At 48.5% G+C, this 23,422-nt stretch overlaps 1 protein-coding gene across 2 annotated transcripts in view; it reads left to right on the top strand.

Annotated features, from left to right (window-relative positions):
- MCC (MCC, WNT signaling pathway regulator) overlaps positions 1–23,422 on the top strand; it is a 466,526-nt gene that overhangs the window by 427,661 nt on the left and 15,443 nt on the right. For both annotated transcript variants that reach the window (XM_025387469.1, XM_025387470.1), the window contains 3 exons: positions 8,289–8,523; positions 13,983–14,189; positions 19,690–19,790. In XM_025387469.1, coding sequence (XP_025243254.1) covers positions 8,289–8,523; positions 13,983–14,189; positions 19,690–19,790 — 543 coding nt within the window. The remainder of the gene's footprint in view (positions 1–8,288; positions 8,524–13,982; positions 14,190–19,689; positions 19,791–23,422) is intronic.

Raw genomic sequence — 23,422 nt, 5'->3', positions numbered from 1 at the left:
TGGACAAGCCCACCCTCTGCAGCAGGCCTCACGGTTCAGCTCCTTCTGTGCAGCGTAGTCATCGCTCTCAGTCCACAAAGGAACTGTCGCCCAGACAGGATCGGCCACAGCAAGTCTGCACTCTCAGAGACTGAAATTGAGTCCCTTCTCTCGGCACCAGATGGGGATCGGGGAGAGCTGTGAGAATGGTGGTTGCAGCCTTGCCGTGAGCCTCTGGGTACTTCCAGGCAGCCAGGGTGCTGCCTGTGTGGCCACTCACTCTGGGATATAATCCCCAAATTGGACTGGATGGCAGCAGAGCTCAAGAGGTGCCCAGCTCTCACTCTTTGAACTAGTCTGGATTAAGATAAAGTTTCACTGGGGCAGAAAAAATGGTTGAGGAGAGTGAAATAATGTCCATTGAAAGGGTGAATGTTTTGAAACAGCCACCTAGTTAGAACAGGCATCAGTAAGCTTCAGGAATGAGAGTCAGACTAGATCTGGCTGAAACAGTCATCTTTACTGAAGAGAGGTGCTTTTCCATCCATGTATCAGGAGAGTCTATCCAAAGTCCTTGGGACAAATGCTTAGTGGTGTTAGTGAGCTCTAGAGACTCAGCCCAGACACATCCTTGACATGACAGCATTATGATCAGTCCTCCTCAAATGTCCTCATCACTTACCTTTTAGGTTCTATGAGAACAAGATATAGACATGAAATGCTTTTTATGGTTTTTTTCTAGTGAGCTCTAACTTCTTGATTTCAAAAGAACTGTATGCTTGTTGTAAAACTAAGCAATTAAAATCCTAGCATTGCAAAATGCATGGGATAGTAAAGTTCTCCATTCTGGAACTCTCACTGGAAAGGACATTGGGAACAGTTTGGGGTATATTCCCACAGATTTAACTGCATTTTTTATTAGTTAGGATGCATGGTTGCAAAGAACAGAAATGTGCTCAAATAGCTTAAATGGAAAGGGGTCTTATTGGAAGGATATCAGATCTCACACCCACGAGCTGCATACCCGGGCAGAGGGCTGCCTAAGACAAAGCAGCAGCAGAACTAGGCTTCGGGTCTGGCCTGTGTGGCCCTTGCATGCAGCCTATGTTCTCTTTCCTGTTCTTGGGGGCAGCCTTCCCCAGGTGACAGACAACCAGCTCACCACCTGCATTTGTACACAAAGCTGGCTGGTTTCCCTGATGTCAAGTAAGAAAATCCTGGGAAAGGGACATCTTGCCCAGCTGGGCTCTGATGGCTATCCTGATCCTCTGTGGCCATAGCAGCACGAGGCCAAGGCAGTTTCCACAGGAGCTTGGGGATGGAGAAGAAAAGGGATAGGTCTCCGCAGAAGAGTTTGGAAGGCAGGTACTTAGTGTACCAAAACACGACATCTTTAAAAACATGACTACATCTCTTTTTCTTTTCTTTTCTTTTTCTTTTTTGAGATGGAGTCTCGCTCTGTCGCCCAGGCCGGAGTGCAGTGGCGTGATCTCGGCTCACCGCAACCTTCGTCTCCCAGGTTTAAGCGATTCTCCTGCCTCAGTCTCCCGAGTAGCTGGGATTACAGGCACCCACCGCCACACCCGGTTAATTTTTGTATTTTTTTTATACGACAGTGAAAGATTGTATTTATTATTTTATTAAAAATAAAAAAGACTGTATTTTTTAGCACAACAGTAAAAGATACAGGCAAGCTGCCAAGGCTTGAGCTTCTGCTTAAAGAAATGGGGCCACTTAGGAATGACTTAAATGCCAAATGTCACCTGGACTGACCCCCCTTGTTCAGATAAATTTCAAATGCTCAGCAAAACAGATGCCCACCCCCAGGGCACTTTCCTTCTAAAAATGAGCTGCTGGGCTGGGCACTTTGGGAGGCCGAGGCGGATGCATCATGAGGTCAGGAGTTTGAGACCACCCTGGCCAACGTAGTGAAACCCTGTCTCTACTAAGAATACAAAAATTAGCCAGGCATGGTGGTGTGTGCCTGTAGTCCCAGCTACTCAGGAGGCTGAGGCAGAAGAATTGCTTGAACCCAGGAGGCGGAGGTTGTGGTGAGCTAAGATCATGCTATTGCCTTCCAGCCGGGGCAACAGAGTGAGACCCCGTCTCAAAAAAAAAGACAAGCTGCTCCTTGATGGAAATCAGATCTCAGCTGGGGCCAAGTAAGAAAAACTTCAAGAAAATGCCATCATGGATTTTTAAGGCGAAATAAACGAAATGTCCTTCTAGCCTTCTGCCAAGGCAAGCTGAGGAGGCTATGAAAAATGAATTTTTCTTCTAATGAGCAGGCTGGGGAGCTCTCTTGAGGACAGAGCTGGGGCATGGTGGAGAGGGACAGAAGAGAGGATGTTCGACATCAGTAGCTGGTTTCAACAGCATCTCCCATAGTCGATAGCGTAGGTGGAGAGTGGGTCAGCCTGAACCGTCCCAGACCAGCCAGCCCCACATTCCCACCAGACTACAGGCCTGCTGCATATGCTGTGTGCTGGAAGAGCTGCTGGCAATGAACAGATGCAGAGGAAAGCCAGCGTGACGGGAGCTCCAGCAGAGCATCACGGAAAGGAGAAACCCACACATCCTAGACTAGCTCCTCAAGAAGCCAGAGCAAGGCACACACGTGTGGCTAGGGTTTTTGTCATTAGCCTTCCCCGACAGTCACTCTCAGAGAACACAGACAGTCTCCCGTTCTGGAGAGGAATAATGCAGCCACAGAAAGTGATTGATTCCCCCTTGACAACTGAGATCATCCAGCATTCCAAGCCGGGAGAGTTAATGGATGACTTAACCCTTGCCCAGCAGCTAGCAGCAGGCCCTCGGGAGACCACCAGCGCCTTTGTCTGTGAGGCCAGAGAAAAGGCCAGTGGCTTCCCCTCCCCTACCATTGTCATAATCATATTCTGCAGTGAAACGTTAAGAGCTCAAAGCAGAATTGTAATTAACCTCGCCTGATCTGTTCCCCGCTGCTGTCCTGGGAAGCGGGAGAGGGAAGCCAGAGGGGCTGTGAGGTTTATCTTGAAATTAAACTTTATCCACTAAAAGCATTTTAAAGCTCTGTGCTTCCAACAGGGTAAGATCTGTGGACTGAGATCTTTTGTTATTTTTTTTTTTCTTATTTCCTTCCTCTTTGAAAACTATACTCATAGCAAAGAGGGTAAAACAAAAGCTTTCTCTGCCTGCCATGGACCAGGCTCCGGGCCCTAACGGTGGCAGCGCCTGGCAGTCTCCGCCTGCCTGCGTTCGTGTTCCCCGACAGGGCTAGGTGATTTCTCAAGTCCAGTCAACCACTGGTGGCTTTTGTTCTCCCTGGGATGGAGAGATTCTGGATGACCTGCAGACGGCCGACAGCTTAGGGGATCTCTGAGTCTGTTGTTGGGGGTGTTAGGTGTTGTGGGACTGTTGGCAAAACCATCAGGAAAGTGGCCACCCGTCCCTCCTCCTCCCACAGGACAGGTACTGTGTGTTGCACCAGCTGCCTGCTTCAGGGCCTGCCGTATCCTTTCCACAACTTAGTGAGGCAGGAACCCTTAGTATTCCTATTTGCTGCAGCCCAGAAACATTGGGTAATTTACTCTGGGCCATAAAGCAAGTAAGTGGCAGAAGAGGAACATTTATCCAGATCTGACTGACATCAGAGACCTGCTCGTAGACCCTGACAGCCACCAGGGCAGCCAGGAGCATCGTAGCCTCTACCTAGAAAACCTGGGCGCATCCAGTCACCTCACAGGCTACTGAGCAAATGCCCCCTTAGCCTGAGGGGGAGACCAGTGCTTCTCACACCTGAGCGTGCGTCAGAGCTGCCTAGAGGATATATGAAAACACAGATTGCTAGACCTCACCTCCAGAGTCATTGACTCTGGAAGTCTTGACAGCGGGCCCCAGAATGTGCATTTCTAGCAAGTCCCCAGGTGCTGCTGGTGCGGCCAGCCCAGGACCCCTCTTGGAGAACTGCTGGGGTAGACCAGTCCTGCTAAATGGAAAATCTGCCAAAATATTATCACTTCAGTTCCTGCAGGGTAATTAGAGAATGCTGGCTTTTACTGCTCTTTGAATTTTGTGATTTTTATTTTAAATGAAAGTCCACAAAAGGTGTTTTGGGTATAAATTTATATTTCCCAAAAAGTAGTCTGAAGAAAATATACCACAATGTCTCGTGGGTGGTAAACACACAGGTGTTAGTTATTCTGTGTTTTTCTATAGGTTTGAAATTTTTCAAAATAATTTTTAATGAAAGACTAGAGGTGTAAGTAAACCCCACGCCCTGTGTCCCAGCTTTACAAGGAAGGATTTCATTCCTGAAACCTCCCAAGTAACTGGAAGAGAAGCGCTGCTGTCTGCCAGCGCCACGCTGTCTAAACATGCCGAGGCTGTGAGCACATCTCCACCCTCAGCCCTGTCTGTGGAATGCTTTGCAGACAGTGCCAGTACTTGAGTTTGCTCTAATTTTGTCACTCGTTCGCCTGTGGAACATTAGATGCCTGTCCCTCCACATCAGTGTTGACGATCTGTGAAGGTGAGCTCGCGAGCTCTGCTTGGGGGTTTTGTGCGAGGCATGCCTGCCGCTGAGCCGGTTGCAGGCAGACAGGCCTTCTCTGAGATGCCGAGAGTCCTTTGGATGGTCCTGCGATGCACAGCCCAGCTCCTCAGTGCCCTCTGCTGTGGGCGCGGTTTGCTGTCTTTGCACTTCCCTTGAGCTGCCTCGTTTCACTGTGGAATAGTCCGTGAAATGTTGCAGCTGCAGGATGTTGCTGCTTCTCCCCCTCATCCTTTTTAAAATATAGCTTGAGAAAACGTAATGCTGATGATCAGTAGTCATTTTTATCCTTCTCCCTGCCTTCCCTGCTCCCACCTTGCTGCAAGCTGCTAGTATCTCTCCCTGGAATTGTTGCTGTAGCTCCCGAGGTGCACCCCTGCCTCTGCCCTGGCCTACCTGCATCTCTCCTCACCCTAGAGGCCAGAAGGGATCCTGTTATAACAATAAGGCAGATCACATCCCTCCCTGTTAAAACCCCCAGTGGCCTCCATCCTAATCCTAGAGAAAAAGACACAGCCCTTATAAAACGCTGTATCACCTGGCACCTGGCCCCTCCCACGCACTCCCTCTCTGACCACATCTCCTCCTTTCTCTCCCCTGCCTGACTCTGCTTCAGCCACCATCTCGTTCTGCTGGCTGCACTCCCCGCCTAGAGCCTTTGCATTTACTGTGTCCTGCAAACATCCACGTAGCTCCCTCTCGCGCCTCCCTTAGGTCCACCCTAATGTCACTGGATCACGCAGGCCTTCCCTGCAGCTCAATCACAAATAATAACCCATGCTCGCTCTGCACTCCCCACACCTCTTCCCTGCTTCATTTTTCACCCTTTCATGGACTGTGTATTTCACTTCCCGGCCTCCTCTATTAGAATATGAGTTCCTTGAGGGCAGGGATTTTTCCAGGACCCCATAGTTGGCACTCCAATATTTCTTGAACAGATGAATGATAGCTTCTGTGTTTATTGAGTGCTTACTATGCACTGGGCACTGTTCTAAACACTTCTAATTTTTTTTAACTTTGAAGTTCAGGGGTACATATGCAGGGTTGTTACACAAGTAAACTCATGTCATGGAGGTTTGTGCTATAGATTATTTTATCACCCAGGTATTAAGCCTAGTACACATTAGTTATTTTTTCCAGTCCTCTCCTTCCTCCTATTCTGTACCCTCAAGTAGGCCCATTGTTTGTTGTTCCCTTCTATGTGTTCATGTGTTCTCATCATTTAGCTCCCACTTATAAGTAAGAACATGTGTATTTGGTTTTCCGTTTCCACATTAGTTTGCTAAGGATAATGGCCTCCAGCTTCATTCATGTTTCTGCAAATGACATGACCTCATTCTTTTTTTATGGCTACATAGTATTCATAGTATATATGTGCCACATTTTCTTTATCCAGCCTACCACTGATGGGCATTTAGGTTGATTCCATGTCTTTGCTATTACAAACACTTCTAAGTTTACCTCATTTATTCCTTACCCTGACTTTATGAAGCATATACTATGATTACCTTCATTTTAGAGATGAGAAGACAGGGAATATTCCAAGTATATAAGACACGTGGGTCACACATAAAGATAGCACGTAAATCAGAACCAATGGGAGATGGATCTATATGGAGAGATCTATACCTAGATATAAAGAGAGAGATCAAGATCGATCTCTTGATATAGATATCTAGTAAATCACAAACAGTGATTTATTTTAAGGAATTGGCCCATTTGATAATGGAGCTGGCAAATCTGAAGTCTGCAGCTCAGGCTAGAGGCCCAGGGAAGAGTTGATGTTGCAGTCTTGAGTCTGAAAGCTGTCTGGAGTCTGAAAGCTATCTGGAGGAAGAATTTCTTCGCTTTTGAAGGATCTTTCTTTTCCCTTAAGGCCTCTCTGATTAGATGAGGTTCCCTCACCGCATGGAAACAGTCACCCTGCAGTGTCTTGATTTTAATGGTAATCACATGTAACAAACACCTTCACAGCAACGCCTAACCTAGTGGTTGACCAAGCAACTGTGCACAGAGCCCAGCCCAGCTGACACGGAAACTTACCGGGCACAGCCTCTGAAGAGGTGGTGTGGAATGGTCAGGCTGATCTTGCTCACCTTATCTCCAAGGGACTTCCCACCCGTCCTGATGGGACAGAGGGAGTGAGACACAGCCCCAAAGGGTTTCTGTTGCTCAGGGGTTTCCCATCCTGGAAGGGGTTCTCTGACTTGAAGACTACCCCGAGCCCTAGGGTAGCCTGTTCCTTCTGTGAACAGCAAGGCTCCAGCCACCATCTCTCTTCAGCTTTTCTCTCCCCGGAAGCCTTGTTTTCGTAGCAATGTGCCATGTACAAGAATGGGCCTGCCCTCACTCACGTCTAGGCTGTGGGGACTACACCTGCTGAGTTGGGGTCCTGGATGTTACCCTTTTGCAGTGTGAGACGAGGAGTGCAGACCTGGATTTGTGGCATCTGGCAGCCTGTGGAGATCACTCCTGGCCCCTGGCATAGCTTCTAACTACAGGATTCTGGGGACAAGGACAGGGCTGTGGGATGAGGCTGCACCCAAGTCTAGTTGCACCTCTTTCCAGCCGCATGATTCGGCTGACCACTAATGTCTGTGAGCTTCACTTTCCAAATCTGTAGCAACAGGCATGACAACACAGCCTGGCCTGTTTTGATGCGAGGTCAGTAGGCCTCTGCTTGTTCCTCTGCCATCTTCAGACCAGTTCCATGAGGGACAAGTCAAGCCTAGGGAGGCCCAGTGCAAGTGCAGAGAAACTGCTGTTGGTGCACACTGGCCTCAGAGTCCTCGACCGAGTGGAGTGGGCCTTATTCAGAGGCACGGGAGCAGCCTGCCCACTGCTGGAAAAGGCCAGAGCCCACTTGAGAGCCGTGGCCTCCGTTTTCCAGTGGCACTCCCCGTTTCACGATGGTTTGGTCCCCTAGAAACGTTCCCGGGCCGCCTCAGGCCTGGGGTTCAACTGGGGGCTCCCTGCCCGGTCACAATTCATCTTGGACTGCCAAGGGCCCTTGGGCCAGCCGGAGTCCCTATAGTGGACACTATTCTCAGACTATGCTGTGGAGGCCTAGGGGTACCCCACTCCCAAAGTGATTATTGCTGTGTTGTGCACCCCTGTGTTTTTCATGGTACATGTTGCAAACAACAGAAGTAATCACAGCAAAACAGCCCCCTTCAGTGCTGTTCCGCAGGGACAGCTGCCACAGCCTGGGATACCTGCACGCACGTGTGAGGGTGTGACATGCATCTGTGGATCACGCCATAGGTGTTTTGTGCTTCAACTTCTGTTGCCTTAAATATCCCTTTTTTAAGTTCTGACCACATGAATATCTTTTGTATTACATATATATTATCTTTTAACCTATTTCCTCAAAATATCTCCACCATTGTCAATATCACTATAATTTCACATATTACAATGATCGCTGTAATGTCCACATGATTGCCCTCCTTTTGATAGGTGTGATAATTCACTAAACTGTATTTTAGATTACATTCCTTTGTATGTGTATCTTTTTGCTTCTGTGGAATTAATTCCTTAGAAATTCATTTCTAGAGTCCACAGTGTTGTGTCAAAGAGTGTAAACATTTGTTATTCTTCATACTTAATTCTCTCCTAAAAGTTATTTTCCTATGCTGTGACGCATACTTATTTTTGGATTACCATGTAAATAACAGTGGGGAGAGGGAATGTGGAGAAGAGCGAGGAGAAAAGATCTATTCGCCATAACTTGGAATACCACAGGGTGGTGGATCTTTTTTTTTTTCTTCTTCCTCAGCACAACCAGCTCCACAGCCAGTAGTTGCGACACTGAGTTCACTAAAGAAGACGAGCAGAGGCTGAAGGATTATATCCAGCAGCTCAAGAATGACAGGGCTGCGGTCAAGCTGACCATGCTGGAGCTGGAAAGCATCCACATTGATCCTCTTAGCTATGACGTCAAGCCCCGGGGAGACAGCCAGAGGCTGGACCTGGAAAACGCAGTGCTGATGCAGGAACTCATGGCCATGAAGGTATGTGGTGGGTGGGTCCCGTGCACGAGGCTGCCACCAGGAGGAAATCTAATCGACCTCTGAAAGCAGGTCCAGCAGATGAGGAGGAATCAACCCCTCCTGTTGAGTCACCTCTGCCCAGAGAAGAGCCAGATCCTTGTTTGTAGACAGAGCTGGTTTCACTGTGTCTGGGGATCACTTGGGCTGGGTGTTTCTGGACAGGGGAGTTGAATTCTAAGGGATTTCTCAGGGTGTCCCAGCCCAACTTTGGAGCCCTTCATCTAAGAGAAGCCAAGTCAGACCTCTGCAGGGTGGAGGCTCTGTCAGTCTAAATTGACCCCTAATCTTAAGAATGCTTGGAAGTATGTCTTGGGTTGCTGATGCTGATGTTAACTCCCGGCAGGGGGAGAACAGGGTGAGTCCAGTTGTAGAGTTTGGCCGAGAGCCCTGATTTCCTGACATCCTGTACCTTTGGTGCAATGTTGAGCCTCCTCAGACCATAGTGCCCTCCAGTGAAGGTGTACAGTGCTGTTGAGGTCAGTGTTTCAGTGGATCTGAAACACTGGGCCTTTCAGCTGCTGGTGGAGATGTCTACCTGCTGGCGTTTCTACAGTAGGGAGCTTTCTTGGAAAGCTGGTGTCCCCTACTGGGAAGTGGCTAAACTGCCATCCCTACAGCAGGACACCACTTTGCCTGTTTCTGGTGTGGAGTGCCAGGCATCAGCCCTTCACCTGGTACCTGCTTTCAGAAGGCAGCTCTGGTAGAAGTAAGAGCATATCTGATATTTGTCCTTGGTTCTGCGACAGAGTTTCAGAAACCCTTGGAGTTTCTTGCTGTGCTAGGGGCGTCTTTGTGATGCTGATGAGGTGACTTATGGTGAGCCCTAGACAGCTTCAGAATGTGGACTGGTCATCAGAAGGACCAGGTGTGTGATGGAGGATTGGGACTTTCAGCCACCTGACCTCCGGGGAGGGGAAGAGAGCCAGAGATTGAGTTCCATCCTGTGGCCAGTGATTTCATCAGTCATACCTGTGTAATGGAGCCTCAATAAAAACTCTGGACCTGAAGCTCAGAGAAGCTTCCTGGATGGTGAACACACTGATGTGCCAGGAGGGCGACACACCCTGATTCAGTGGGGAGAGGGCCCAGAAAATCTGCATTTGGGACTCTCAGCCTTTGCCTTGCTTGTACCCTCTTATAATAGAACAATAATCATAAGGATAGTGCTTTCCTTCATTCCGCAAGATGTTTTTAGCAAATTACTGACCCTCAGAGGGGTTGTGGGTTCCCCCGAATTTGTAGACAAGGCAGTCAGAAGTATAAGTGGTCGGGGGCCCATCCTGCTGGAGACTTGGGGCAGCATCTGAAGGGAGGGCAGCCTGTGGAAGACTCTGCCCTTGACCTGTGAGGTCTGCACGAACTCCATGTAGTTAGCGTCAGGACTGTACTGCGGCGCACACAGGTGGAGTGGGAACAGAAGAACAGCCTGCTGGGAGCGTGGTTCCATGTCACTGCACCCTGCGTCTCAGACCACAGCACAAGTGGGAACTTGCCTGGGGCTGCTCCTGCAGATCTAGGGTCAGCACAAGACTCTGCTGCCGGCCCTAACTTGCTATCCACATGCCTCTCCTGCGAGCAAAGGCCTGAATTTGCACGGCCTCAGATTTTGCCATGCCCGTGGCTCCCAGAAGTGAAGATGGGAGGGGGTTGTTCTCTGGCAGAAGCCAGGTCATGGTCAGGAACTGGAGTCTAGCAAGCCAGAGCGGGTCGTGGCAGTGCTGAGTTAATGGCTCCGTTTGGGATCAGTACTGTCCGCAGCAGGGTGAAAAACAGCCCCCTGGTCGCACTGTCTCTGTAAAGTGGAGGGGAGCTGGCGGCAGCAGCCATCCTGACACCCTCAGGGGTGACTCACTCAGCACAGCCCTGTCCTTGGGAGCTTCTTGAGCTAGAATTTGGGTGAAGTTTGGGAAGACACTAGGCAGTGGTAACAGATGCAGGAATCTCACCTCCCACCCCCACCCCTGTGATTTCCAAACTGGCTCATCTTCATCCAGCCACCCAGCTCCCATCCCGGCCTCTCTCTGGAGAATCCTCATGCTGCTTTGGCTGATTCCACCTCTCGTTGCCTATGAGCCGGCCTTGGGTCCATCATCCAACCGGGAGCCCTCTTTGCAGACTCTTGCACGCTGTGGCACAAGCCCTGAGGCCCCCCTTCCATCATTTATTCCAAACATTGCGTTTCTTTTGGCCAAAGACTAAGGATTTCCTTTTTAAAATTGGCCAATATGTAGGGTGATAAATTTACTGGTATTCTAGCCAAGAAAGACATTTTTGTTGGAATAAAAGTTCTAATACTCCCTTTGCCACTTGAAAATAAAATGTGTACTGATCTTAGAAATTTTCTAAAAAAGTAGAAAAGCTGGGAGGAGAACAATCCATAATATTATGATCCAGGGCAGCCATTACTAGCATTCTGGCTTGGTTCCCTGTGACTTTCTTGAAGGCCAAACATCAGAGTTGTCTCCTTTTCCTCTGAGTCTCTCGCAGTCTGCTTGGGGATGTGTGCTTACCCATACCAAATCCATTATCCAGCAGGTTATGTTGGATTTTCACCATTTTCTAGGATCCAATTGCTGAGAAATTCAAGTTTCTGTTTTTGTCATACCTTTTGTTTCTAGATGATCTGCTCGGTTCCTTTTCAAGTCCATTCTTCTTTTTGTTGTTGTTTGTTTGTTTGCTGTTTTGAAACAGGGTCTCACTGTGTTGCCCAGGCTGGAGTGCAGTGATGCAGTCATGGCTCATTATAGCCTCGCCCTGGGGCTGGAAGTGATCCTTCTGCCTCAGCCTCCCGAGTAGCTGGGACTACAGGAATGCACTGCCCTACCCAGCTGATTTTTTAAGGTTTTTTTTTTTTTTTTTTTTTTTAGAAATGGGGTCTCACTCTGTTGCCCCGGCCAGTCTCAAACTCCTGGCTCAAGTCATCCACGCACCTCAGCCTCCCAAAGTGCTGGGATTACAGGTGTGAGGCACCAGGCCTGGCCTTCTCTTCCTTTTTGAACGTATTATCCCTTCATTATGACTCCTATATCTCTTTGTTTTAAATCTTTGTTTTCTAGTTTTCCACATTGTTATTTCCGCTTCTTGTAAATGCTGACTCTTACTTTTTGCATCTGCGCTGATTCATCCTCATTTCCTCAGTGGTGGGGGCAGGGGGAGAGAATGCAAGCACCAGCTCATCCTCCGTGGAAACGTCTTCTGTGGGGCCCTGTGGATCCTGGGTTGCAGATGTCCCTACAGAGTGGTTCTGTGTTTAGATCTGTTGGGACTCATCAGTTTCTGAGGTTTAAGACTGGTTTTTGTAACGCCGGGCGTGGTGGCTCACGCCTGTAATCCCAGCACTTTGGGAGGCCGAGGCGGGCGGATCACAAGGTCAGGAGATCGAGACCACGGTGAAACCTCGTCTCTACTAAAAATACAAAAAATTAGCCGGGCGCGGTTGTGGGCGCCTGTAGTCCCAGCTACTCGGGAGGCTGAGGCAGGAGAATGGCGGGAACCCGGGAGGCGGAGCTTGCAGTGAGCTGAGATCCGGCCACTGCACTCCAGCCTGGGCGACAGAGCGAGACTCCGTCTCAAAAAAAAAAAAAAAAAAAGACTGGTTTTTGTTAGGTTCTTGACTCAGGATTCCTATACCACACCTACACATGACACGAGCTTGAGGTTTGATTCCTCGAAAGAGATTTTCTTTTCCCACCCAGAGCCTGAGAGATGACAAGTTTACTTGCCACATCTCCAGAAAGGAAGTTTTCTAGTGTCTTATTCTGGGCAGCGTATTGAGAATCCTGCGCCCGTAGGGGTCTGAGCTGTGGCTCTCTGCCTCAGAGGCCACGCCCTGGCCTTGGGTAACACTAAGCCCCCAGGTGGAGGGCCCGAGGACAGTCTGGCGCCTTGCTGGCCAGCGTGTGCCCTCCTTGCCGTTCCCTCTGGCAGAGTTCCCGCTTCATTTCTGGCACCCATGGGTTTCTCTTTCCTTCTTTCAAGCATGCACTTGTATGTTTGTTCTGGAAGCAACCATCGCGTGAGCTCAGTATGCAGTGTTGCCGGAACCTTCAGAATCCTGCTTCCAATGGCAAAAGATCCAAAGGTTCTGGGCGTGGCATACCTTTCATTCTGGCATTTCTGTCTGATATTTAGGGGAAAGAAGGTTGGTGTGTTCTGAGTAGTTTACTGAGCACATTGACTAACGTCCCTCTTGAGGGGTGCCCTCTAGCTATTTCCCCACACTGGAGAGTGAAAACATCTACCCACCAGTCCAACTTACCCAGGAGAGTGCACCAGGCCTGGGACTAATTACCTCAGAAGGGTCACTTCAGGGGTGGCCAGAATCTGAACTAACCTCAGGTGAGTTCGTCTCAAGGTGGGCTGGGAAGGCTGTACCTGGTGGCCGTGGGCTGGTGGAGTCACCCTCCAGCAGAAGTGTGGGGACAAGAATCATGCATGGGCTCACCTTGAAAGGGAGGGAGGCGGCATAGCCCTGAGCCAGACAGCTCAGCTGCAGTCTCTGGCTCCACAGCTTACCTAGTAGCCATGGGCAGGGGGATTTCCCTCTGTGTGCCTCAGTTTCCCATCTGTCAATGGAGATAGTCGCAATACCTACCCCAGGTTGGGAAGATGAAATGAGCCATGTCATGTGAACACTTAGCACAGTGCCACGTGCTCAGTAAAGGCTAGTGGCTGCCATTGTTATTGGCTCCTGGTCCCAGGATGGCACTGTCCTATTTTGGATTCACTTCTTACTCTCCACTCATCGCTCTCATTTGAGTTCTTAGGATACTTTTAGAAGTTGTCTGATGAGCAGTCACCTGTGAAGGATGCTGTTTCTGTTTATTTCATTTGGGCCCTGAGAAGTAGGCAAGAGCCAGAGGTTGATGCTGCTGCAGGCATTTGCCGCCTGCCTGGCCCAGCTGCAGGGCAACGAAGGTGCCGTGGGAGTGGTTAAATACGTGGTTGGTGCTGTGGAAACCAAAATGGGAATTGGAAGGGACTTGGCCAGAAGAAGTCTTCCACGGATAGGTGACTTTACAGCCTCTGGCAGGTGCAGCCCAGTCTCTGCAGACCAGAGAATGGCTTTCCATTGAGGCCCATGTGCCTGTGTGGGGGCTCTATTTGTTAGAAAGGTTTTTCCTATATTGAACGACAATCTACTTGCCTGTAACTTCTACCCTTTTGTCTCAGGTCTAGTCTGAGACTAGACCTGACCTGAGACTGACAAAGTGCACGGCCTTATCCACACATCATTCCTTCAGAAGTGTGGTGACAGGTGCCATGTCTCCTCCCACTCATCTTACTGCCAACTTCAAAGTGATAACTGTACCGCGGGCCTGTGGGTCATAGCCGGGGACCCCCACCCACCCACCTGGCAGCAGCCAGCCCTGCTCTCAGATTGTGGGTGCCTCATGTGCTCTGTGCTCCTTGCTCTGTAGGAGGAGATGGCCGAGCTGAAGGCCCAGCTCTATCTACTGGAGAAAGAGAAGAAGGCCCTGGAGCTGAAGCTGAGCACGCGGGAGGCCCAGGAGCAGGCCTACCTGGTGCACATTGAGCACCTGAAGTCCGAGGTGGAGGAGCAGAAGGAGCAGCGGATGCGGTCCCTCAGCTCCACTAGCAGCGGTGGCAAAGACAAACCCAGCAAGGTAGGGCCGGAGTGGCTTGGGGACACCCTTAGGCTCAGGCCTCCCTGGCTGCCCAGTGACCACTGGCCACACCTCACCACCCTGCTGCTTCAGTTCTTGTATTTGCATAGGAACTGCAGGCCATTCGTAGGTATCTAAGAAGGTGACATTTTGAGTGTAGCGAAACCAATCTACATTTTAGAAATACCAAATCTCACTTTATATAGTAGTTGAAACCTTTTCACATATCGCAGTCACATCAGAGGGGTGATCTCTACAGCTGTCCACTGATACTGGTCTCACCTCCTTCATCTAATCCTCTGTCACACGGCAGCCCTCATTTGTTAGTTTATCGGTACAATAGTGCCCGCTTTATCCACAGGGGATGCGATCCAAAATCCCCCATGGATGCCTGAAACCACAGATAATACTGAACCCTTATATATTCTGCGTTTTCCCCTATATATACATACCTGTGATGAAGTTTAATTTATAAATTAGGCACAGTAAGAGATTAATAACAACTAATAAAATATTAACAGAACAATTATAACAATACGTCAGCATCATTACTGTTGCACTTTGGGGCTATTATTACATGACATAAGGGTTACTTGAACACAAGCAGTGTGACACTGACAGTCGATCTGATAACCGAGACAGCTACTAAATGACAGATGGGTGGGGAGTGTCTGCACTGTGGCTATGCTGGACTAAGGAATGATTTGCAGCTCAGGTGGGATGGCGCAGGACAGTGCAAAGTTTCATCACGCTGCTCAGAATGGTGCACAATTTAAAACTTATTGTTTATTTCTAGAATTTCCCATTGAATAGTTTCAGACCATAGTTGACCTTGAGTAACTGAAACCTCAGAAAGCAAAACTGCAGTGAAGGGGGAGCTGCAGTACTTCTGTTCCAATGGTTGCATTTATTGTCGCCCTTAAGCCTCACAGGTCTGAGGAAAGAAGGTTATCCCCATTTACATGAGAGAAATCAGGCTCACAGAAGTCAGGAGTCTCACAGCTGAGAAGTGGCAGAATTGGGACTTAGCCCAGATGCACTAACGGGCTCTCTTCCTTCCACCGCATTTCCTCCTTGACTCCTTCCTGCTGGCGTTGCTGCCGTCACAGGGTGGTAAGCAGGAAGCAGCCTGCCGGCAGAGGAGGAGGAAGGAAGCCTTGGGTTACGAAGTCTACATCATCTGAAAGTGGGCTGTCTGGTGATAGAATTTTGCAAACTCACTCTCTTATCAGCCCCCAGGTGTTTTTTTCTGGAATCCAAGTTCATTCCATTATCCTGTATCTCAGAATTTTCCAAATACTACATTGGAAAAAAAATAACCATGGACTCTAAAGAATTATATCCCTTGTCCGAGGGTCCTCTATATTCTGTGCATCATATTTTTCTATTCCTAATAAATGCAAGCTTCTCTTGACCCCCATTTGTTTCAGACCCAGGACTCGCAGACATATGCCAACTTGCTAGTCTAATAAGCGACTTCTCATAGCACAAGTGCAGGATCGTCTCCAGGAGAGCCATGTACCTGGGAAAGAAGGAACAGTGCTGATGTCATGTGACAGTGAATTGTCACTCCCTATGTAGTTGAGAACTCTGAAGTGTGATTCACAAATGACCACAGCTACACCTTTCCCCACCTCCCACTTGCTGAGGAGCCAAGGCAGGACACAGCTGTGGCACCCGGCCAGGCCAGCCCTCCCAAGACCCTGGCTGCTTTTTATTTATCCATTCAGTTGATAAATGCGATTTGGCACTCAGCGTGCCAGGACCAAGGCAGGGTGCTAGAGGCAGCTCTGTGGTAGACAGGCAAAGTCTGTCCTCCAGGAATTAACATTCTTAGGGGGAGACTGGTGGGCAAACAGATGATCACAGAGCAATGAGAGAATGTCCCCAGTGCAAGGATCAATTATTGGCATCATGGGAGGACACAAGCCAGACACAAATGTCCACTTTGGAGATTCAGGACAGGTTTTCTGGAAGGAACGAACTTCTGAGCTGAGCCCCAGTGGAGAGTGGGAGGTAGCCTGTTGAAGAGGGGCAGGTGGAGCGTCAGGGGAGAGAAGAGGTGCCCTTAGGCTAATGGGACAGCATGTGCAACGGCCCGGAGGGGAGTGGAGTTGATGCACTGGCTGGAGTTATCTTGAGGACCGTGCGGAATCATGGAAGGGTCCTCAGCAAGGGGTGATGTGATACAGTTTGGGCTTTAGAGAAGTCACTATGCCAAGTGCACTATGACGCCGTCTGCCCAAGGCTGGGGGAGGTGAGTCACTGCGCAGCCACGCAGTGCTGTATCTGGGTTCACATGGAAGTATCTGGGGCTCGGGAAGATGAGGTTTTCTGTTCCATACAAACACCTTCAAAATCTCTCTCTTTTTTTTTTTTTTTTTTTTTGCCTTTTGAGTTTGCTAGCAGTCAATTAGGGACACAGCCGAAGAGACAGAACATTAGTGTTTGTGTGCGTTCTTAGGGTGTGGTGGAAATGGAGTTACCAGGTTCTTGCCAGAAGGCCCATGAACTAAGCATTTTCCCCTAGTTCCTCATATTTATTTTGACTGGGTGAAACACTGTTATGTGGAGTGGCTTCAAAGTAAGGAAATTTGGCCGGACGCAGCTCATGCCTATAATCCCAGTACTTTGGGAGCCCGAGGCGGGTGGATCACTTGAGGTCAGGAGTTCAAGCCCAGCATGACCAACATGGTGAAACCCCATCTCTACTAAAAATACAAAAATTAGCTGCGCATGGTGGTGGGCACCTGTAATCCCAGCTACTTGGGAGACTGAGGCACAAGAACTGCTTGAACCTGGGAGGCGGAGGTTGTAGTGACCCAAGATTGCGCCACTGCACCGCAGCCTGGCTCAAAAAAAAAGAAAGAAAGTAAGAAAATTTCTCTGATGGAAAAGGCCAGATGATTTTTTTTTAACACTACAGTAAGAACCTTTATGAGTACGTTGTGTTTTTCAGGTAATGAAGTAAGAGTGAGCTGATTATCTTGCCTTTCAAATACTAGATCCATTTACTGTTTGAATAAAATCTCCCATCTGGGCTACTCCTCTGGGCTCACCTGTTGCTGGATGAGGCGAGCGTCTCGAGGAGGGGTCAGCACTTTTCTGTGGAGGGTCACACAGTAAATGTTGTAGGCTTGTGGGTCGCTTGGGTGCGGCTGCAGCCATTCAGCTTTGCTAGTGTCCAATGCTAGCGCAAAAGCAGAGGCAACAGGGAGACCAGTGGCCATGGCTGTGTTCTAGTAACACTTTATTTAATTATTTATTTATTTTTATTTTATTTTATTTTATTTTTTATTTTTTTTGAGGTGGAGTCTCACTCTTGTTGCCCAGACTGGAGTGCAATGGTGCGATCTTGGCTCACTACAGCCTCCACCTACCGGGTTCAAGTGATTCTCCTGCCTCAGCCTCCCAAGTATCCGGGACAGGTGTGCGCCACCTTGCCTGGGTAATTTTGTATTTTTAGTAGAGATGGGGTTTCACCATGTTGGTCAGGCTGGTCTCAAACTCCAGACCTCAAGTGATCCACCCGCCTCAGCCTCCCAAAGTGCTGGGATTACAGGCGTGAGCCACCGTGCCTGGCCTCTAGGAACACTGTATGTATGGATGCTGACATTTGAATTTCATGTAATTTCTACCTGTCACAAAATACTCTTCTTTTGACTTTTTTATATGAGTTTAAAAACAGGAAAGTCGTTCTTATCCTGTGGGTCATCAGAAGCAGCTGGTGGGCCACATTTGGGTCTCGAACATTCTTTCTTGCTCTACCGGGTGGGTGCTTATGCTTCTTTAAAAAGCTTCCCTCCAGCTAGGACAGCTGGATTCCAAATCTTATCCAAGCTGTATTAGGTTTCTGAAATTCTTGTCTGTGTGCACCAGATACTGCCAAGTATATTCAGAGAGAGGCACCATGGATGAGACAGAGCAGTCCCTGTCTTGAAGGAGTCTCATGAAATGTTAACATCAAATGGGAATGGATATACGAAAAGTGAGGATATTGTGGGAATATCAACATATTCCAAGGGTGGACAGGGGACTTGGGTCTCTGAGCACAGGTAGGTAGACAGGAGGTGGAAGGCGGCCCAGGCAGAGGGCATGGCAGAGGGAAGAGCACTCAGGTGTTGGCAGTGCCACTGCAAAGGAACTGCCTGGGGAGACCATGTGCCTGGACTTCCAGCACTGAATCCGTGCCTCTCTGTAGCTCACATCTTATAACATTTCCTGTTTACGGCCAGGTGCGGTGTGATCCAGCACTTTGGGAGGCTGAGGTGGCTGGATCACCTGAGGTTGGGAATTCGAGACCAGCCTGACCAACATGGAGAAACCCCGTCTCTACTAAAAATACAAAATTAGCCGGGCGTGATGGCGTGTGCCTTTAATCCCAGCTACTTGGGAGGCTGAGGCGGGAGAATTGCTTGAACCCGGGAGGCAGAAGTTGCAGTAAGCTGAGATCGCGCCATTGCACTCCAGCCTGGGCAACAAGAGCAAAACTCCATCTCACATTAAAAAAAAAAAAAAATTCTGTTTACATTCCATCTCCTGCAACAGATCACAAGCTGTTTATTCTCAGGCCTGTAGCTCGGCAGCTCCTCGTGTCCGTTGAGAGATCGTCCGATGAATGCCTTCCCCCGGCCACGTTACTATATAGTGAGGCTGCTGCCCTCTGTGTGCATGGACCGTAGAGCACTCAGGCACGGTCACTGTTTGAATGGTCTTAGCTCTAGGATTTGGAGCTCTGGCTCTTGAGTTTCCTCATCTGCAGGGTGGGAGGGTTTGCTTTAGATGATGTCAAGGTCCCTGTCTAATGCTCATCCATGGAGTGGGGTGCACTTCTGTTTTCCTCCTCCTCTGCTGAGTTTTCTTGATTATTACACTGAACCCAGTAAAGCTCCTAAATCTAAAGGAGATTGCTTTTCTCCCAGGGAGACGTGGGATGGGGCACCAGGGATATTCCCGGCTATTTCTCACTTGTCTTATATGATTACGAGAGGCTTTACCTAGTGGTCAAGAGATTGATCTGGGGCCACACAGCTTGGGTTTGAATCCTGGTTCCCCCATTTCCCAGCTGGTGACTGGGCAGCATAACTCCCCTGTGCCTTCATTTCCTCCTTGGTAAAATGGAGATAATGATAGTTCCTGCCTCAGAGAGTATTTGTGATGATTAAATGATTGACTGCATATGGCGTGCTTAGACCAGTGCCTAGCATCGGTGTGCGCTCAGAGCATGCTGGGTGTCATCCCCACCACGCTGGCCAGCCTGCAAAAGGAACCAGCGGTCTGGGAGCAGAGGGGGCTGTTTGGCTTGCTGCCACGCTTTCCCCTTTAGCGTGATCTGAGGGTGCCACTCGGCACCCACACTGCTGCCATCACTGCACAAGCCACCTACCGCGCTCTGCCGCAGGTTTCCAGGGTGCTGCCAGCTTGGATTCCAGTCTGACAGGAATGTGCTTGCTGTCCAGCTTGGATTCGGGTCTAACTGGAATGTGTTTGCTGTTGTCAGGAGTGTGCCGATGCTGCCTCCCCAGCTCTGTCCCTAGCTGAACTCAGGACGACATGCAGCGAGAGTGAGCTGGCTGCGGAATTCACCAACGCCATCCGTCGGTAAGCACCCTTTCCCCACCCCAACCGGTGTTTATCCTTGGCATGGAGGCTTTGTTCTGAGTTCTCTTGGCAGCTCCTGAAAGGAGAAGGTGCTGATGTGTTCCGCTTTACCCATGTCTTGGAAGCCAGAAATGGAGAAGGCCTGTTGGTGCCCGGCCTTTCAAAACAGTGAGAAGAGAGAGCACTTAAGAGACAGCACTTAGGCAGTCATCGCTGTGAATAAGAAAATGCCTCTTCCTTTCCTTTTCTGCTATATTGTTGCATTGGCTAGAAACTTCGGGACACTGTTCACTAGTGAAGTGAAAACAGGCACTCTTACCTTGTTTCCAGCTTCAGCAGGAATCCTCTCCTTCAGCACTGGTAGCAGGAAAAAGCCTTGCCTCTTTCTTTAGTTCTGGGAAGTTTTCCTCTATGATTTCAGTGTTTCTTTCCCCTCACCGCCCCGCAGTTCTTTATCTCCTTCTGCAAGGAGAAACAGATGCTGATTCATCCAGCTCTGTCTTCCGCATCTTCACTTTTCATACCTACTTTCCGTCACTCCTTTGGCTCCGGGTTCTAGAGCAGCATTGTCCAGTAGAAATGTAATGTGAACCACATATGTAATTTTAAATTTCCCAGTAGCCACATTAAAAGGAACAAAGACAGCTGAAATTCACTTTAGTAATGTTTTATTTAACACAGTATGTCTAAATTATTTTAACATATAGTCAATATTTTCTAAAACTACTAATGAAATCTTTTATCTTTTTTTAACTAAGTTTTCGAAACCTGGTAGCATATCTCAACTTCAGACATTTCAAGTGCTCAAGAGCCACATGTGGCTAGTGGCTGCCCTGTCGCATAGTTGCCGTCCTGGAGAGAGAGAATTTTTTGGCTCAGTTTTCCAGGTCACTAATTTATTCTTTAGTTAGGTTCATTGTGATGTTTGACCTATATGTTGAGATATATCTTGAGTTTTATTTTGGTGATTAAATCTGTCATCTCTTTTTTAGTGATAGGCATCTCTTTGAGGATTTTTATAATGCTTAATTTTTTTTTTTTAATTTTTTTTTTGGGAGAGGGTCTCTGTTGCCCAGGCTGGAGTGCAGTGACACAATCACAGCTCACTGCAGCCTCAATCTCCCAGGCTCAAGTGATGCTCCCACCCCAGCCTCCCAAGTATTGCTAGGACCACAGGTGTATGCCCCCACACCTGGCTAGTGTTTTTTTTTTTTTTTTTTTTTTTGAGACAGGGTCTCCTTATGTTGTCCAGGCTGGTCTCAAACTCCTGGGCTCAAGTGATCTTCCCGTCTTGGCCTCCCAAAATGTTGGGATTACAGGCATGCACTACCATGCCCGGCTCTTAAATTCCTTCATCTTTTTTGTCTGCTGTATTAATTCTGTTTCTTCACATGTAATTCTTTTCATATTTGAGTTTTGTGACTCTTTCTTGGTGTTTGTTTTCTATAAATATTCAGTGTTTCTTGTTTGTGTGTTCATTCTTGTATTTTGAATTCCTAGGTCACCTGTTTGAGATTTGTTTTTGGTTTTTTTTGTTGTTGTTTGTTTTTTGAGATAGAGTCTTCCTCTGTCGCCCAGGCTGGAGTGCAGTGGTGTGATCTCGGCTCACTGCAACCTCTGTCTCCCAGGTTCAAGCAATTCTCCTGCCTCAGCCTCCCGAGTTAGCTGGGACTACAGGCACGCGCCATCACGCCTGGCTAATTTTTTATATTTTTAATAGAGACGGAGTTTCACCATGTTGGCCAGGCTGGTCTTGAACTCCTGACCTCAGGTGATCCACCTGCCTCAGCCTCACAATGTGCTGTGATTACAGACGTGAGCCACCATGCCCAGCCGTCCTGTTTGAGAGTTCTGCTTCTACTTATTACAGCCTGCCACCCAGAAAATGTAGCCAGGTCCTTCAAAGTGCTGTCAGCTGGGTCGTATCAGAAGCTGTCTCCTGGGCTTTCTATGTCTCCTGGCTAATAACAGCCCTCTAGTCTGCGTATCTGACCCAAGCCTCTGGTCCCCTCCTGTTCTGGTAGCCAACACCTCTGGTTGGAGCACCTCTGAATCCCCTTCTTCCTTTTGCAGAGTATTTTTCTGCATGCATTTTGAGTTGCGGTTTTCTTTTCAGGAAGAAGAAAACATCTGCCTTTCATTTGTTATGATTGCGCGTGGTTTCTGATATACAAAGAGCACTCCTTTCTAAGATGCTCAGAGGTTTTAAAAAATGTCTTTCCTGTCATTTCTGGGTATTTAGGGTGGGAGGGGAAGGCTACTGTGTATTTTCAGTCAGCTAACTTGATCCAGCGGGCCTGTTTATAGGATGGCCTCCAAGCTGATGGTGGATGGAAGGTTGCCTTGTGGGGAACTTCACTGAACTTCACTACCTTCCTGATTGACTGTCACTTTTTGTCTTTCCTTCCAAGTTGTAATAGCTCAGTTTTTACTCTGCCAGAGCCTCTGGCCGTGTAGGTAAATGGTAATTGCTCTGCTTGGGGTGGGAAGAGAAAAGCTGCGTAGAAAAATGCCCTTAACAAATCCTAGTGACAACTGTGCCAGAAACAGGGGATGGAAATCCACTCCCTGTTTCCAACGGGAACCATTTGGATATTGTATCTGTAAGCTAAGCCCCTAAGTTTTTCAAATTCCCCAAACCTCAGAGGCCTTTGCTGGCACAAGGAAGATGCAGGTTGTGCTGACTAAACATAAAGAGACTTCATTTATTCTGTCAGTCAGGATGGATTTCTAATAATCCACCTTAAGTTGGTTAGCATGGATTTCTAATCAAGACCCAGATGGATGGAGCCAAGCACAAACTTACAGAGGTAAAGGAAAAAGGAAAATAACATAATGATACTGTAAATATAGCTTAGAAACTGGGGTCATCACTTCATGAGGGGTTACAATATACATACACACCTCGGGGCTGCAGTTTGGGTTTCTGTTATATACTTTGATGAAATGATTCCTGAGGTTTTTATTTGAAAAAATCAAATGGAAACGAACACCTTTTTGGAAGGTATTAAAAAACAGCCGAGCTGATGTTGAGGTCAGCTGGGGGAGTCTTACCAGCATTTTCAGCAGTATTTCTCCCTTGAAAAAAGGAGGCTGCCGGACACCAAAACTGTGGGCGCAGGCATCCAGACTGAAAAGATCCGGCGCACGCATCCAGACTGAAAAGATCAGGTGTCGCTAAGGGAGGAGGAAGAGGCTAAGCCACGGGCTGTCCTTAAGGAGAAGCAGCCATCCCGGGGAAGGTGCCCTGTGACACTTCAGTCACTGGTTCTGGGTCATGACACTGTCCCCAACCCAACCTCCCCTTACCTGGCCAGCCCTTGTCACCCAACTCTGGCTCTCTCAGTGTGTCTTCTCCTAACTTTCTTCTGTTTGGAACAAAACCAGGGCTCCATGCCACCCCACCTTTACTGTATGTATAGCTTCCATCTGGTCTGATTTCGTTCCCCTGACTTCGGTGAACATTGATTGCAGTTTGTTGGCTCTGGTATTGCCATAAAACCCCATCTGGATGACCAGGTTTCCAGTCTGGCACACGAGATGTTTTCTTACCAGAGTATCTTGTTTTCACTCTTGTCCGTTCAGCCTGTGTGCTGTAAAAGCCTTCTCCTCCTCAGATCTGCCTCTCAGCC

Source organism: Theropithecus gelada, chromosome 6 (assembly GCF_003255815.1).
Source record: "Theropithecus gelada isolate Dixy chromosome 6, Tgel_1.0, whole genome shotgun sequence".
NCBI lineage: Eukaryota > Metazoa > Chordata > Mammalia > Primates > Cercopithecidae > Theropithecus > Theropithecus gelada.
The sequence above is the reverse complement of the archived record's forward strand: the minus strand, read 5'-3'. Positions and strand labels throughout refer to the sequence as shown.